Source organism: Alexandromys fortis, unplaced genomic scaffold (genome assembly GCF_014885135.2).
Source record: "Alexandromys fortis isolate MF-2015 unplaced genomic scaffold, M_Fortis_MF-2015_v1.1 scaffold_72, whole genome shotgun sequence".
Taxonomy (NCBI): domain Eukaryota; kingdom Metazoa; phylum Chordata; class Mammalia; order Rodentia; family Cricetidae; genus Alexandromys; species Alexandromys fortis.
The window spans coordinates 685,479-698,354 of NW_026067969.1; the positions used below are offsets into that span (position 1 = coordinate 685,479).

Genomic DNA, 12,876 nt, shown 5'->3' on the forward strand with positions numbered 1-12,876 from the left:
GCTGCTGCATCTGGCTTTGCATGAGCCCTGGAGATCAGACTCTCCTGCCGAGGCCCAGCTTGGCCACAATCCTTTGTACTAGGCAGTACCACACTCCCTGTGCTTGGCATGGGCCTTCTCCGGGCCTTAGAGCCTCAGGTTAAAGCCGCTGTCTTTCCTGGTAACCCTGGGTTCTCATGACCATAAACACGTCATCTGTACAAGATATAATGGTAGCATTTCTGAACTGTGACCTCTGTGGTCCAGGGCCCAGGTCCATCGTTCACACTGGCTGGCTGTCAGGTAATGGGGCAGAGTACAGGGCTTCCTAACTTCTCAGAGAACAGCGAGTATGCCACCTGCCGTCCAGAGAGGGAAAGGGCTGTGAGCGGGACCTTCTTGGCATCTGACAGGGTAGCCTCGCTGTTACCCACACACCTGTACCAGCGCTGCTCCCACTCAGACCTAGCAAGTGGAGCCATCCTTCCAAGGCCGTGCAGCCACATGTCTGTGGTGATGTCAGCTGTAATCTCAACACTCGAGATCCCAGGGGCCCCCTTCCACTTGCGGCAGCCGGGTGTCCCTGTCCCTCCCTATCACATTTTCCACAGGGGCTCCTACCGTGGTAGGATGCTATCCTCCGAGCGTAGCAGCCTTTGCCTCCTACATTGGCAGCTGTGACTATTCCCAGGTGGTCCTCAAGATTGGGACTTGATATCCCCTCATAGAAGAATTGGGTGGGGATGGTCACAGACCTGAGATCTCAGCCCCTCTTTCCTTCACCCCCTGCCAGATATAAGCAGTTCTGCCTCAGATATACGTAGTCTTTTGTTCTCAGGAGGTGCTAGAGTTATAATGTGGGGGTTATGTGAAGGGAGACGCCACCTATGCAGCCATAAGGAAGTCATCATCCGTGCTGGGTGAGACTTTTACGGCCACTTTGGGATTTGCTCCTCTAAGTGACTACTCACCCATGCTTTGGAAGTACCCAATAAACTCAATGGTTTGCCAAATTGGACTTTAGTAGAATTGCATCTTCATCTCTTGCTGGTGCCTTATTTGGACACAGTCTGCTGCCTACTTAGGTGTTAGGTTCTCTGACCCACTCTTCCATATAGCACAACCCTCGCCGCGCCTGTTCATCCGCTCAAACCTGCCCCTGCCTTCCCTTCCAACACTGAGCAGCTGGCGGGGGCTCACAGCTGCTGGTGGCAGCACTCTGCACCGTCACGCTAGTGAAAAGAGCACAGAATAAGCTTCATGGTGGAGTAAACACTCATTCAGCCAGGCACAGCAGGGCATGCCTGGAACCCCAGAACTCAGAGGCAGGCAAGCGTGACAGCAGCTTGACCCACACGGGGAGCACCTTGACTCAAAAACCACTTAAACTAAATGTAATGACTTTTGAGATAACAGTATAGACCAGTATCTCTTTTGAACTGTAATGTTTGCAAATTTGACTTTATCAAAACTGATCTTTTGAACCAAGTGCAGTAATGCACACATGTAATCACATGTAATCCCAGCATTCAAGAGACTGAGACAGAAGAACTCTAGACCAGCCTGGAACACACAGTTAGACCCTGTGTAACCGAGGAAACGTGGTCATGTTACTGTTGTCAGGCACCGTAGACAGTCCAGCCAAATCTATCTACCCACCTATATTTCCTTTTAATGGATCAGAACACCTTCTGTCAAAGTAAAATTTGAAACTTTTCTTCTGAAGTCATGGATATATATGGGAAGAAGTTCAGAAATGAACTTCAAATATGGTATTCGATAAGGATTCCTGAACCTTCCCCATCACTATACACGCTACAAACTGTGACTCACAACTGTCTGTGATTGCAGGTCCAAGGGGTCCGGTGCCCACTTCTGGACTCAGAGGGCACCTGTTCCACATGTGTGAACCCCACATACACACGTGGTTAAAAATAATGTTTGCTTTTGTGTTTTCGAGACAGGATTTCTCTGTGTAGCCTTGGCTGTCTCAGACTCCCTCTCTAGGCCAGACTGGCCTCAAACTCAGAGATCATCCTGCTCTGGCCTTCCAAGTGCTGGTATTACTGGCATTTGACACCAATGCCCAGCTAAAAATAAGTATTTTTTAAGAACTGTTTTCCTAAATCTAGAAACCAAGGGACAGTTGAGGACTAAAGTTCTAGAATGCCGTTTTTATTCATGACGAGGTGGTATGTGACTTTTTCTGGGGATGCTATTTTCATTCCCCAGAGAGGTAGAGAGCAATGGCAGACCAAAGGAAACATTCTGTCCTAGTCCATTTTGGTGCACAATGAGTTTATTAGGGTCACTTACAGAAGTCTAGACAACTCAAAGGCAGCTCCATCTCCAGGAAGGCCCTGTGCAGCTCACAGGCAGTTATACCACCAGTAATCTCCTCCCCAGAAGCTGTTTGCTGCTTATGCATCAAGAAGGGGGTCTGTGAGCATCGTCTCTAAATGAGGGAATGACAATAGTTCTGATCTCCTGAGGGTCTCCTATGGGTGATCACAGCTTCTCTACTTCAAGATGGTTCGCGGTCATGGGGAACCCAGAGGAAACTGTTACACAACACAGTGTCAGGCCCCTGACTGCCCACAACTGTAGAGAACTGATAGAATATGGAAGCCACTGTCTGTAAGCATTGGGCAACCGGCAGTGCAGAACTGAGGACCTGAGGGGGCGGGTGAGGACACAGATCCTCAGTTGCCTATGTTCTCTCTGGCTTTCTGTTTAGGACGCTTCTTCAATAGTCTCACAGGGGGATGGAGAGCGAGCACAGTGTGGTGATTTTGCTGTGCTGAGGAGGTCAAAGGCAGAGCCCAGGGTAACAGGAGCAGCTACAGCGGCAGAATTTGATGCTGCCTGTAACTTCAGGTCCAGGGAATCTGACACCCCCTTCTGGTCTCTAGAGGTACTGCACACACATACACACCACCCACCACTATCCCATATACAGAAAATTAAAAATAAAATATCTTGGGAGGCAGAGGCATGTTGTGGAATATTTAGGTAAAGATGTGTTGCGTTTGTTCATGCTCTGGAATTCTGCTTGAACTGTGCAAAGGTGCACTGCGTTTGTTTATGCTGCATTTGTTTTTTTATTTTTATTTTATTTTTTTTAATGCTGCATTTGTTTAATGATGTCAGGATGGGTTCAAGTATGAAAAGATGAGTTGCATTTGTTTCACCTTGCCTGCCGAAGGCACGTGATTGGGCTAATAAAAAGTTGGATGTTAAGCAGGAGAGGAATAGTCAGGGCTGGCAGGAAGAGAGAATGGATAGGAGGAGAAATCTAGGCTCAAGAGGAACGGACAGATGAAGAGAGAACGAGAGGGATGCCTGGGGCCAGCCAGGCAGCTGCAAGCCAGAGACGAGAAGCAGTGAAAGTAAGGCATACAGAAGGACAGAAAAGTAAAAAGCCCCAAGGCCAATGGTAGATAAAGAGAAACAGGTTAATTTAAGTTAAAAAGAGTTAGCCAGAAATGAGCATAAGCTGTCCGAGCATTCAAAACTAATAATGTCTCCATGTTGTGGTTTGGGAGCTGGTTGGTGGCCCAGAAGAAAAAGCCTGCCACAGAGGCAGGTGAATCACTGTGAGTTCCAGGACAGCCAGACATACATAGTGATTTCTGTCTCAAAATAAATTAAAATCTTTATAGATTTTTTTCTTAAAAAATGGCTTCCAGTTTACTGAGCTGTATCTCACTCCTATTCATAAAATTATCTTTCTACATTTTGTAATGCTTTGGTATCCTTTTTAAAAAATATACTGACTTTTCCCACACAAGATTATTTTAAGATATTATATAATAACATAACACAAAAATCTTACATATTAACACAAAATATACATTTTGTCCTAGGGTTTGGCTTAATAGGAGGGAGGGGGAAGAAAGGAAGAAAAGAGGGACAGCGGACTGGAGAGATTCATTCAGTAAAGTGGCTGCCATGCAAGTCTGAGGACCTGAGTTCGGATCCCTAGCGGCCATGTAGGCGCTGGACGCTTACAACCCCAGTCCATTGGAGCCCCAGGTTCAGTCAGAGACTGTGCATCAAACAGTATGGAAGGAAGCAACTAAGGAAGAGCTCCAGTGTTTGCCTGACTTAAAACAAAACAAAGCAGAAAACAGGAAGGGAGGGCGGGTATTTGGGCTGAAGAGATGAGGTTGGAGAGGACTCAGATCCTGAAAGGAAGAAATAAACCGCCATCTTTAACTTGTGTTCCTGCAGGCTACAGAAATGTGTGATGACAAAGTGGCTAATGCAGGCAGGCCACTCATGTTAAATACGCGAACAGAGGACTCACTGTCTCTGGAGATAGTTTACCATGCTCACTGCTGAGGCTTCTCTCCAGAGTAGCAACCTCTGAGCCTGGAACACACCGGAAGACCCTGACTGGGACTGAAAGTGCCTGGTGACTCCACAGAGAGAAAAGGAGGGCAGCCTCATGGCATCTCTCTGAGCCCAGAGGGTTGGGGGGCAAGGACTGGGCAGGAGACACCAGGGCTGGATTCCTGATGATAGCCATGTGGGATAATGGGTCCGTTGACCAATGGCAGGCGATGGAGGGGTCCCTCTTCAAGCCCAAGCTAGCCGGAGCGGATACACCGTGGGTCTGGCTCAGCTGTCCCTGCAGAGCTCACACCCACGGCCTGGGATGCCTCGTAAAGAGTTCATGCACATCAGACCCAGATACGGTGCTGACAATGCCTTAGATTACGGCCCGTGTCAGGCATCTAGATGGACCCCTCTCTCGTTTCACTCTCTGGGAGCCAAACAGGTTGGAACAACTGTGCATTTGTAGCTTACAAAATAAGAGGAATGGGTTAAGATGTTTATGAACAGGAATGTCTTCTGAGGATGCCTGGACACTTAAGTCAGCTAGAAGTGGGGCTGGAGAGATGGCTCAGAGGTTAAGAGCATCGCCTGCTCTTCCAGAGGTCCTGAGTTCAATTCCCAGCAACCACATGGTGGCTCACAACCATCTGTAATGGGGTCTGGTGCCCTCCTCTGGCCTGTGGGCATACACACAGACAGAACATTGTCTACATAATAAATAAATATCTAAAAAAAAAAAAGTCAGCTAGAAGTGAAGGAGAAAGGACTTTGCACCTGCCAGGCCAGTGCTCAGTCTTTCCCAATCAGTCATGAAGGCTGCAAGATGTCAACAGAATTGAAACCACCCGCAACGGAAGAGAATTAGAACTCTCAGGCTGGTGAGAGGGTAAAATGTCTGCTGCCAAGCTCGATGACCTAAGTTTTGGCTCCAGAATCCACGCGGTGGAAGAGAACCGACTCTCCAGAGCTGTCGTTGGAAGTGGCTCACATTACTCGTGTGTGGCCCTCCACCCACACACGAGTGCACACACAAAATAATGTAAAAGAAAAACACTCTCACCAGCCAGGCACTCACCTGGGTTCCCATCACTCAAGAGGCTGAGAGGAGGAGGCCAGACTGAGCTACAAAGTGAGACCTTGTCCCCACACAAAGCAGACAAAAATCTCTCATCAAAAGATGCAAGTACAGCTTACGCCACTGTGGATGTTTTTCATTCATGAATGGACTCGTATTTACCAAAATTCTAGTTTCAGGAACCGTGCTGGCTAGTTTTGTGTATCAACTTGATATAAGCTAAAGTCATCAGAGAAGGGGCCTCATTTGAGGAAATGCCCCCAGCTGTAAGGCGTTTTCTCAGTTAAGGATCAATGGGGAGGGCCCCAGACCATGGCAAGTGATGGGCAGGTGTTCCTGGGTTCTAGAAGGTGGGCTGAGTTGAGCAAGCCAGGAGAAGTAAGCCAGTATGCAGCTCCCCTCCATGGCCTCTGCATCAGCTCCTGCCTCCAGGTTCCTGCTCTGCTTGAGTTCCTGTTCTGCTTGAGTTCCTGTTCTGACTTCCTTCGACGATGGTTCTGTGATCTGGAAATAAACCCTTTCCTCTCCAACTTGCTTTTTGGTCATGTGTTTTGGTGCAGCAATAGAAACCCTAGGACAGGGACCAAATCTGTTGTATCTGCTACCAGTGAGTTCATCAGTGAGAAGTCTTGGAGCTTTCTCAAGCTAACGCTGATAATGATGGAGAAACGTGATCAAACACTAGGAAAATGACTGAGTCGTCTTTCTATTCTTTTCCAAAAAATATTTATTATGTATACAGTGTTCTGGCATGTATACCTACATACCAGAAGAGGACACCAAACCTTATTATTGATAGTTGTGAGCTGCCATGTGGTTGCCGGGAATTGAACTCAGGGCCTCTGGGAGAGCAGCCAGTGCTCTTAACCTCTGAGCCGTCTCTCCAGTCCCCTCTATTCTTTTTAGAAAACAGTTCCACAAAAAAAAAAAAAAAAATGTGACAAGGCAATCAGAGTGAACACAGCTGAAAACAGCAAGCAAAAACAAAGAAATGTGTACAATTTATATTTCTATTATTATCATAATTTATTTTTTAAGACAGGCTCTCACTGTGTTCCCTGGCTGGCCTGGAACTCCCAGAGATCTATCTGCCTCCCAAGTGCTGGGATTAAAGGTGTGGGGTACCACACCCAGCCTCTTACAACTCTCTCAAATCAAACTCCACTTCCAGGGGATCTGATGCTCTCTTCTGGTCTCCCCAGACATGGATGTGTGATTTTTGAGGCTAGCCTGGTCTACATATCAAGTTCCAAGCCAGCCAAAGTTATATAGTGAGACCCTGTCTCAAAAAAAACAATTTTTAAGCCTTTCATATTTATATTTTGTCCGCTTGAATGTCTATGCATATGTATGCAGTGTCTGTGGTGGCCAGAAGGTACAGATCCCTTATAGTTATAGATGCCTGAGCCACCTTGTGGGTGCTGAGAATTGAATCCAAGTCTTCTGGAAGGGTAGTCAGTGCTCTTAACTGCCAAGCCATCTCCTCATTTTTAAATTTTAAAAGTGTTTTATTTATTTTTGGTACCCAGAGTGATGGCACATGCTTTTAATCCCAGCAGTTGGGAGGCAGAAGAAGGCAGAGCTCTATGAATTCCAGGCCAGCCTAGTCTACACAGCGAGCTCCAGGCCAGTACACAGTGAGCCCATCTCAAAAAAGACAAAACGTCACCCCCACCAATGTGTGTGTTTTCATGTGTATAGGCGGTTTGCCTTTACACGTGTCTGCATACCACGTGTGCCTGGTGCCCTAGGAGGCCAGAAGAGGGCATCTATCCCTCTGGAGTTGGAGTTACAACCTGATGTGGGTGTTCTTGGGTCCTCAGCAAAGCAGCAAATGCTCTTAATCACTTAAGCCCCTCTATAACCATTTTTGTCTCCCCCAAGCAGGGTTTCGTGTAGCCCTGGTGGCCCCAAACTTGCTAAAGAGAACCTTGAACTTTTGATCCTCCTGTCTCCACCTCCAAGTACTGGTGTTACAAAGGTGAGTTGTTTATTTTTATCTTTATTTCGAGACAGGATTCCTCTGTGTAGTCTTGGCTATCCTCTTTTATTTGCTATGTAGACCAGACTGGCCCCAAACTCATAGAAACCCGTCTGCTTCTGCTTGTCAAGGGCTGGGATTAAAGGAGTGCAGAACAACCGTCATGATGAGCTTTTACTTTTAAACTAATTTGTTTTCCTGTACTCCAAAGAAAGCCATCTAGGGTTCACACGTTCAGGCCTCACGAAATTTGCCAACTGCTGTCCTCCCCTACCCCCCTGCCCCCCCCCCCCCCCCCCCCCCCCCCCCCCCCCCCCCCCCCCCCCCCCGCCCCCAGCACACCTCCAAAGGAACGGAACTTCAAACTGCAGGTACAGTCCAAAGCTACAGCACAACAGTCTGAACCTATCTCAGGACTCGGTCCCAAGGCGTGGACGGGAAGACACGTGTTACCAGGGTACTGACCAGTGTGGGGGACACTGGCACAGGTTGCTCGGGATGTAGGGGAGACCCGCTGGGATCAGTAGGCTCTGTACTCCCTTCTCTCCACTAGAACACCACCTGTGCTAGCATGAGGGATAGGGCGTCGCCTGCGCCCCTCTCCGCCCAGTCCCCCACTCTTCTCAGATTCGCGTGCTCCGCTCCTTCCCTCCGCCCCCAGCTCCCCTACAGGTCCCTACTCTTTTCTCAGGTTCTCCCCTTTCCCTTTCCCTTCCCTCTCCTGTCCAGGTGCCCCACTCTCCTCTCCAGCTTGGGCCCCCACTCCTCTCCTGTCCGGGTCCCCCACTTTCTTAGGTCCTTCCCTCTCCTCTCCAGGTCCCCCCTGCTCTTCTCTTCTCTAAGGTCCCTCTCCGCTCCCTTCGGCCCCCACGTCCCTCCCGTCCCTGGTGTTCTGCCCCTCGCATCCCCACAGACACTGGTCTACATCAGCAGCGAAGATCAGACGTCGTCCTCCATGCGCCGCCCGTGGGCGGACCCGAAGGGGCCCTGGACTAGCCGGGCTCCGATTGGCCGTGGAGCTCGGGAAGTGGCGGCCCCTGGGACCACCGACCAATGGGAGCCAGGGGCGGGACCGCGGCACAAGCGCCGGAAGCGGGGAGGCGACGAAGGCACGTCGCGTCGCCGCGCCGGGTCTCGAGCAGCTGCCAGAGCCAGAGCCGCCGGACGGACCGCCGCCCCCGCCGCGCCATGGCCGAGAGCGACTGGGACACCGTGACGGTGCTGCGCAAGAAGGGCCCCACGGCCGCACAGGCCAAGTCGAAGCAGGTGCCCAGCCCGTGGGGGGCGGCGGGAAGCTGCAGGGCCGCACGGTGCGCTGCGGTCGCTGGGCCGAGCCTGGGGAATCCGGCAGTGGGTGGGGACCCGAACGGAACGGACGAGGGTGGGGACCTTGTGGGACAACAGGTGGGGACGGAGTAGGGAAAAAGACTGGGGCAGAGGGCAGCTGACCTGGGCGAGGCTGGGACAAGGGTCAGGGGTTGGGGGATGGGATGTGGCCCGAGCTCTGGACTGGGACAGGCCTGGGTGGGGACCTGGATGAAGATGGAATCAGGGTTCAGGACAGGTACAAGAGTAGGTCACAGAACCTGGCTGGTCACGAAATGTAGGGTGAGGAGCAGGGGCATTAGGCACAGGAGTCTTGGGAGCCGGGGCAGGGGCAGTCTTCTTGCTGAAGGTTTTGTCCGTACCTGGTATCAGCCTGAGCTGGCATCGCTGGTGGCTTGGTACTCAGGCGATCTCAGCCTATAAAGAGTACTGTCTGAGGCAGTGGTGGCCTCCTGTGGCCTAGTGCCCTCTCCACTTTGCTTTCCCGGAGCCCTGAGTGCTGTGGTACCTTGAGGCGTAATGGCCTGCTTTGGTTTAGTTCCTTGCTGCGTAGGCAAAGCCAAATTCCCAAGCCTTTTCTTTTCAAGGGAACGTGGAGTCATCCCAAGTGTGTAGAAAGTCTGAACATATTACACAGAGAATGGCTCACAAACCACTTTGCCGAAACATTATGTTACTGTTAGAGGTCCTGTCTCCAGGGAGACTGCAGGGTTCTGCGGGGTATGTCATCTCTCGTTAGGAGCCATACTGGCCGAGGAAGCCAGGCCAGCATTCCATTCTTTCCTTCTTTGTAGCAGAGTTTGGAAGAGGAATAGCTCTATTTTCAATAAAGAACCTGTCAGCCTTATGTATGTTTGTGTAGATGTGTATAAACATGTATACATACACACACACACACACACACACACAACTTATTTATTGTGGTGTTGATATCGAATCCAGGAAGGACCTTGTGTGTTTAGTACTAAACAAGTCTTGCCCCGTATCTGACACTGGCCTGGGTTCCCATCTGAGCCTCCTGAGTGCTAGGATCCCTGTCGTGTGCCACCATACCCAGCTCAAGCCTGACTAGTGTAGAAGTGAGTTGGTTCTTTTAGAGTGGTTTAATATACATTATTTGGGTATTGAGGGTTTTGTGTACAGTGTTCCTGTTTCTTTGGGGGATACTTTCTGAGGCTGCTCAATGGATGCCTGGACCTGAGTTGTACTGGATCCTGTATGTACTGTGTTTTTCCTACTCAGAAATAACCGTGACAGAGTTTATAAATTGGGGCACAGGGAAGAATAGTGCTAAGTTGGAGAGGTGGCTGGGGTGGTTAAGAGTGTTGCTGCTCGGGCTGGAGAGATGGCTCAGTGGTTAAGAGCACCGCCTGCTCTTCCAAAGGTCCTGAGTTCAATTCCCAGCAACCACATGGTGGCTCACAACCATCTGTAATGAGATCTGTGCCCTCTTCTGGCCTGCAGGCAGAGTACTGAGAATACTGTATACATAATAAATAAATAAATCTTTAAAAAAAAAAAAAAGAGTGTTGCTGCTCATGCAGAGGACTCAGGTTTGTGTCCAGGCATGGATGTGGCAGTTTACATCTGTCAGTAAGTTCAGTTCTAGGTTTCTGGGGGCACTGTGTGCATGTGGTACATAGACATATATGCAGGCAAACACTCATACACAGAAAATAAGTACATTTTTAAAAAGCCAGTTGTAACTAATGGCTGGGAAAAGCCTGTTAAAACAGTGCACTGTAGTCAGAGTTGTGCAAATGTGGTTTCTCTCTTAGGATCCTACACTCACCCTTCTTTTAGGGATGGTGTGAAATGATACAGTATCTAAATGGTGGCCTAGAGTGATGTCAATCACATAGCCATTGTTAGGTAGCATTAGGCTCCTTCATCATGATTTCTTGACCATAAAGTCTGTTTTGATGCCCTGGTGGTTATCTGCTAACCAAAGAGGTGGTCAGGTAGATGAGTAAGAGGCAGGTAGCATGCATAGCACGGACACACGTGGACAGAGGCATGGCTTATGTCTCAGGTGAGACAGTGGGGCTGGTATGAAACCGTATCACACCTTGCAGAACATACAAAATTTTAAAATTATGAATTGTTTGTTATATGGAATTTAATGTTATGGAACTAAAGCTGACCGTGGATCAACCAAACATGGAAAGTAAGACTAGAGTGGGGGCAGGGGACACTGTTGTGATGAGTTTGGATTGTTTTAGCCAGCAGCATGTATCAGTCTTTTAAACGTGAGCAGCATGCAGTTGGCAGACAGCTGCCCGAATTGTGCCCCACACTCCCCCAAGGCTCATTTTGATTGAAAACCACTTTCTGGTTTTCTAGGCCATCTTAGCAGCTCAGAGACGAGGAGAAGATGTGGAGACATCCAAGAAATGTAGGTACTCAAGTTTCCACCCGCAAAGCCAGGATGTGCTGTGGGACGGCTTGCCTGGTGGTATGGTTGGGCAGTGCCCTGGGGACCTGCCAGTCAGCGTAGCTCTGGGTGGTGTGAGCTCCGCAGGGACTGCTAACTTCTCACTGCTGTGGGAAGATTGACATTCAGGGCTCTGAGGTCCGTGAAGTCCAGGTCAGCTGGGCCTGGGACCCTGTCAGTCTGGTTTCTCCTGTGCTCCGTGCAAACTGACTCTGCTCTGTTCTGCTCACATTGCCTCCAGGGGCTGCTGGCCAGAACAAGCAGCATTCCATCACTAAGAACACGGCCAAGCTAGACCGGGAGACAGAGGAGCTGCATCACGACAGGGTGACCCTGGAGGTGGGCAAAGTGATTCAGCGGGGCCGGCAGAGCAAGGGCCTGACGCAGAAGGACCTGGCCACGGTGAGGCTTTTGCAGCTGCAGAGTGGGGACAGGTGACAGGTGCTTAGACAGTATAGGGAAGGTGGGCTCACTGCACAGCTTTGGGACCTTACCCTAGCACACCCCAAATCCTCTGGGAAAGCCAGGTCAGAGAAGCTGTAGCTCTTTCTTGTACAAGACTTGTTTGTATGGGGGGTACCAGGGACCCCAAACAAAGATGGCTGCCTGTGGGTACCTCGTCTGGATTCTGCAGCACATCTTACTGAGCTAGTATGGCTAAGGTGCATCTTTTCTTCAGAAAATCAATGAAAAGCCGCAAGTCATCGCAGACTATGAAAGTGGACGGGCCATTCCGAATAACCAGGTTTTGGGCAAAATTGAGAGAGCCATCGGTGAGTGTCTTCCCTAGCAGTCTTGGACAAGGCATTGCCCTTCTGTAAGGGGTGGCGAGGGCTGAGATGGCAGGCTCCTGTCTTCTTGAGGCCAAACTACTAGAATCCTGCCTAAAGGTTTGAGGCTTGGTGGGACTCCAGAACCCTGAGGAAATGGGGACTTGGGTCCTTCTATAGCTAACATCCAGCCAGAACACACTGTTCTCAGGGTGCCTACATGGCACATGGCTTACCTCTGCAGTGCACCTCCATGAGGCCCAGTGCAGTGTTCCAGTTCTTCTGGGACATGACATCAAGATGTTTGTCTTCTTATCTCTTTAGATTTTGTTATTTTTACTTATTTATTTTTTTCTGTCTGTCCTGGAACTATGTAGACAAGGCTGGCCTTGAACTCACAGAGATCTGCCTGCCTTTGCCTCCTATGCGCATTAAAGGCGTGCACCACCACGTCTGGCTTAGATTTTATTTTTTATGTAGAGTCTCTCTGTAGCTCAGACTGGCCTCAGACTCACACCAGACCCCCTACCTCAGTCTCCTGAGCTCTGGGATTGCTGGAGTGGGCCCCCATGGCCAGCCTGGCCCACTCAGATGTGAAAGCCACCCTGTGTGGAGGCTTTGTGAGGCAAGTGGATGATGGGAAGCTTGGGCAGAGCAGGGAGGTTGGGAAGGTGCAGGAAGCTGCAGAGTGGTCAGCATCTTGCTGGCTCGTTGTTTCAGGCCTCAAGCTCCGGGGGAAGGACATCGGGAAGCCTATCGAGAAGGGGCCGAAGGCGAAATGAACACAAAGCCTCGAAGCCAGTGGTTCCGGCTGAGCTCTTCTGGCTGGTCCCCCAGGACCACCAGCACTGCCGTGGGTCTCCTCACATGGTTAAACGGAACACGGGGGTCAGGCCTGTGTGCCCCCTCAACCCATACCTGCTGTCAAACAAAGCAAAACCTTGCAAAGTGATAGCCTGTTGGCTTTTTC

At 50.0% G+C, this 12,876-nt stretch overlaps 1 protein-coding gene across 1 annotated transcript; it reads left to right on the plus strand.

Annotated features, from left to right (window-relative positions):
* Positions 1-8,422: 8,422 nt before the first annotated feature.
* Positions 8,423-12,858, plus strand: Edf1 (endothelial differentiation related factor 1). Its single transcript, XM_050155053.1, has 5 exons — positions 8,423-8,642; positions 11,046-11,097; positions 11,378-11,538; positions 11,816-11,909; positions 12,627-12,858. Exons 1-5 carry the CDS (start codon positions 8,430-8,432, stop codon positions 12,686-12,688), a joined length of 582 nt encoding a protein of 193 aa, XP_050011010.1. The 5' UTR covers positions 8,423-8,429; the 3' UTR covers positions 12,689-12,858.
* Positions 12,859-12,876: the final 18 nt, after the last annotated feature.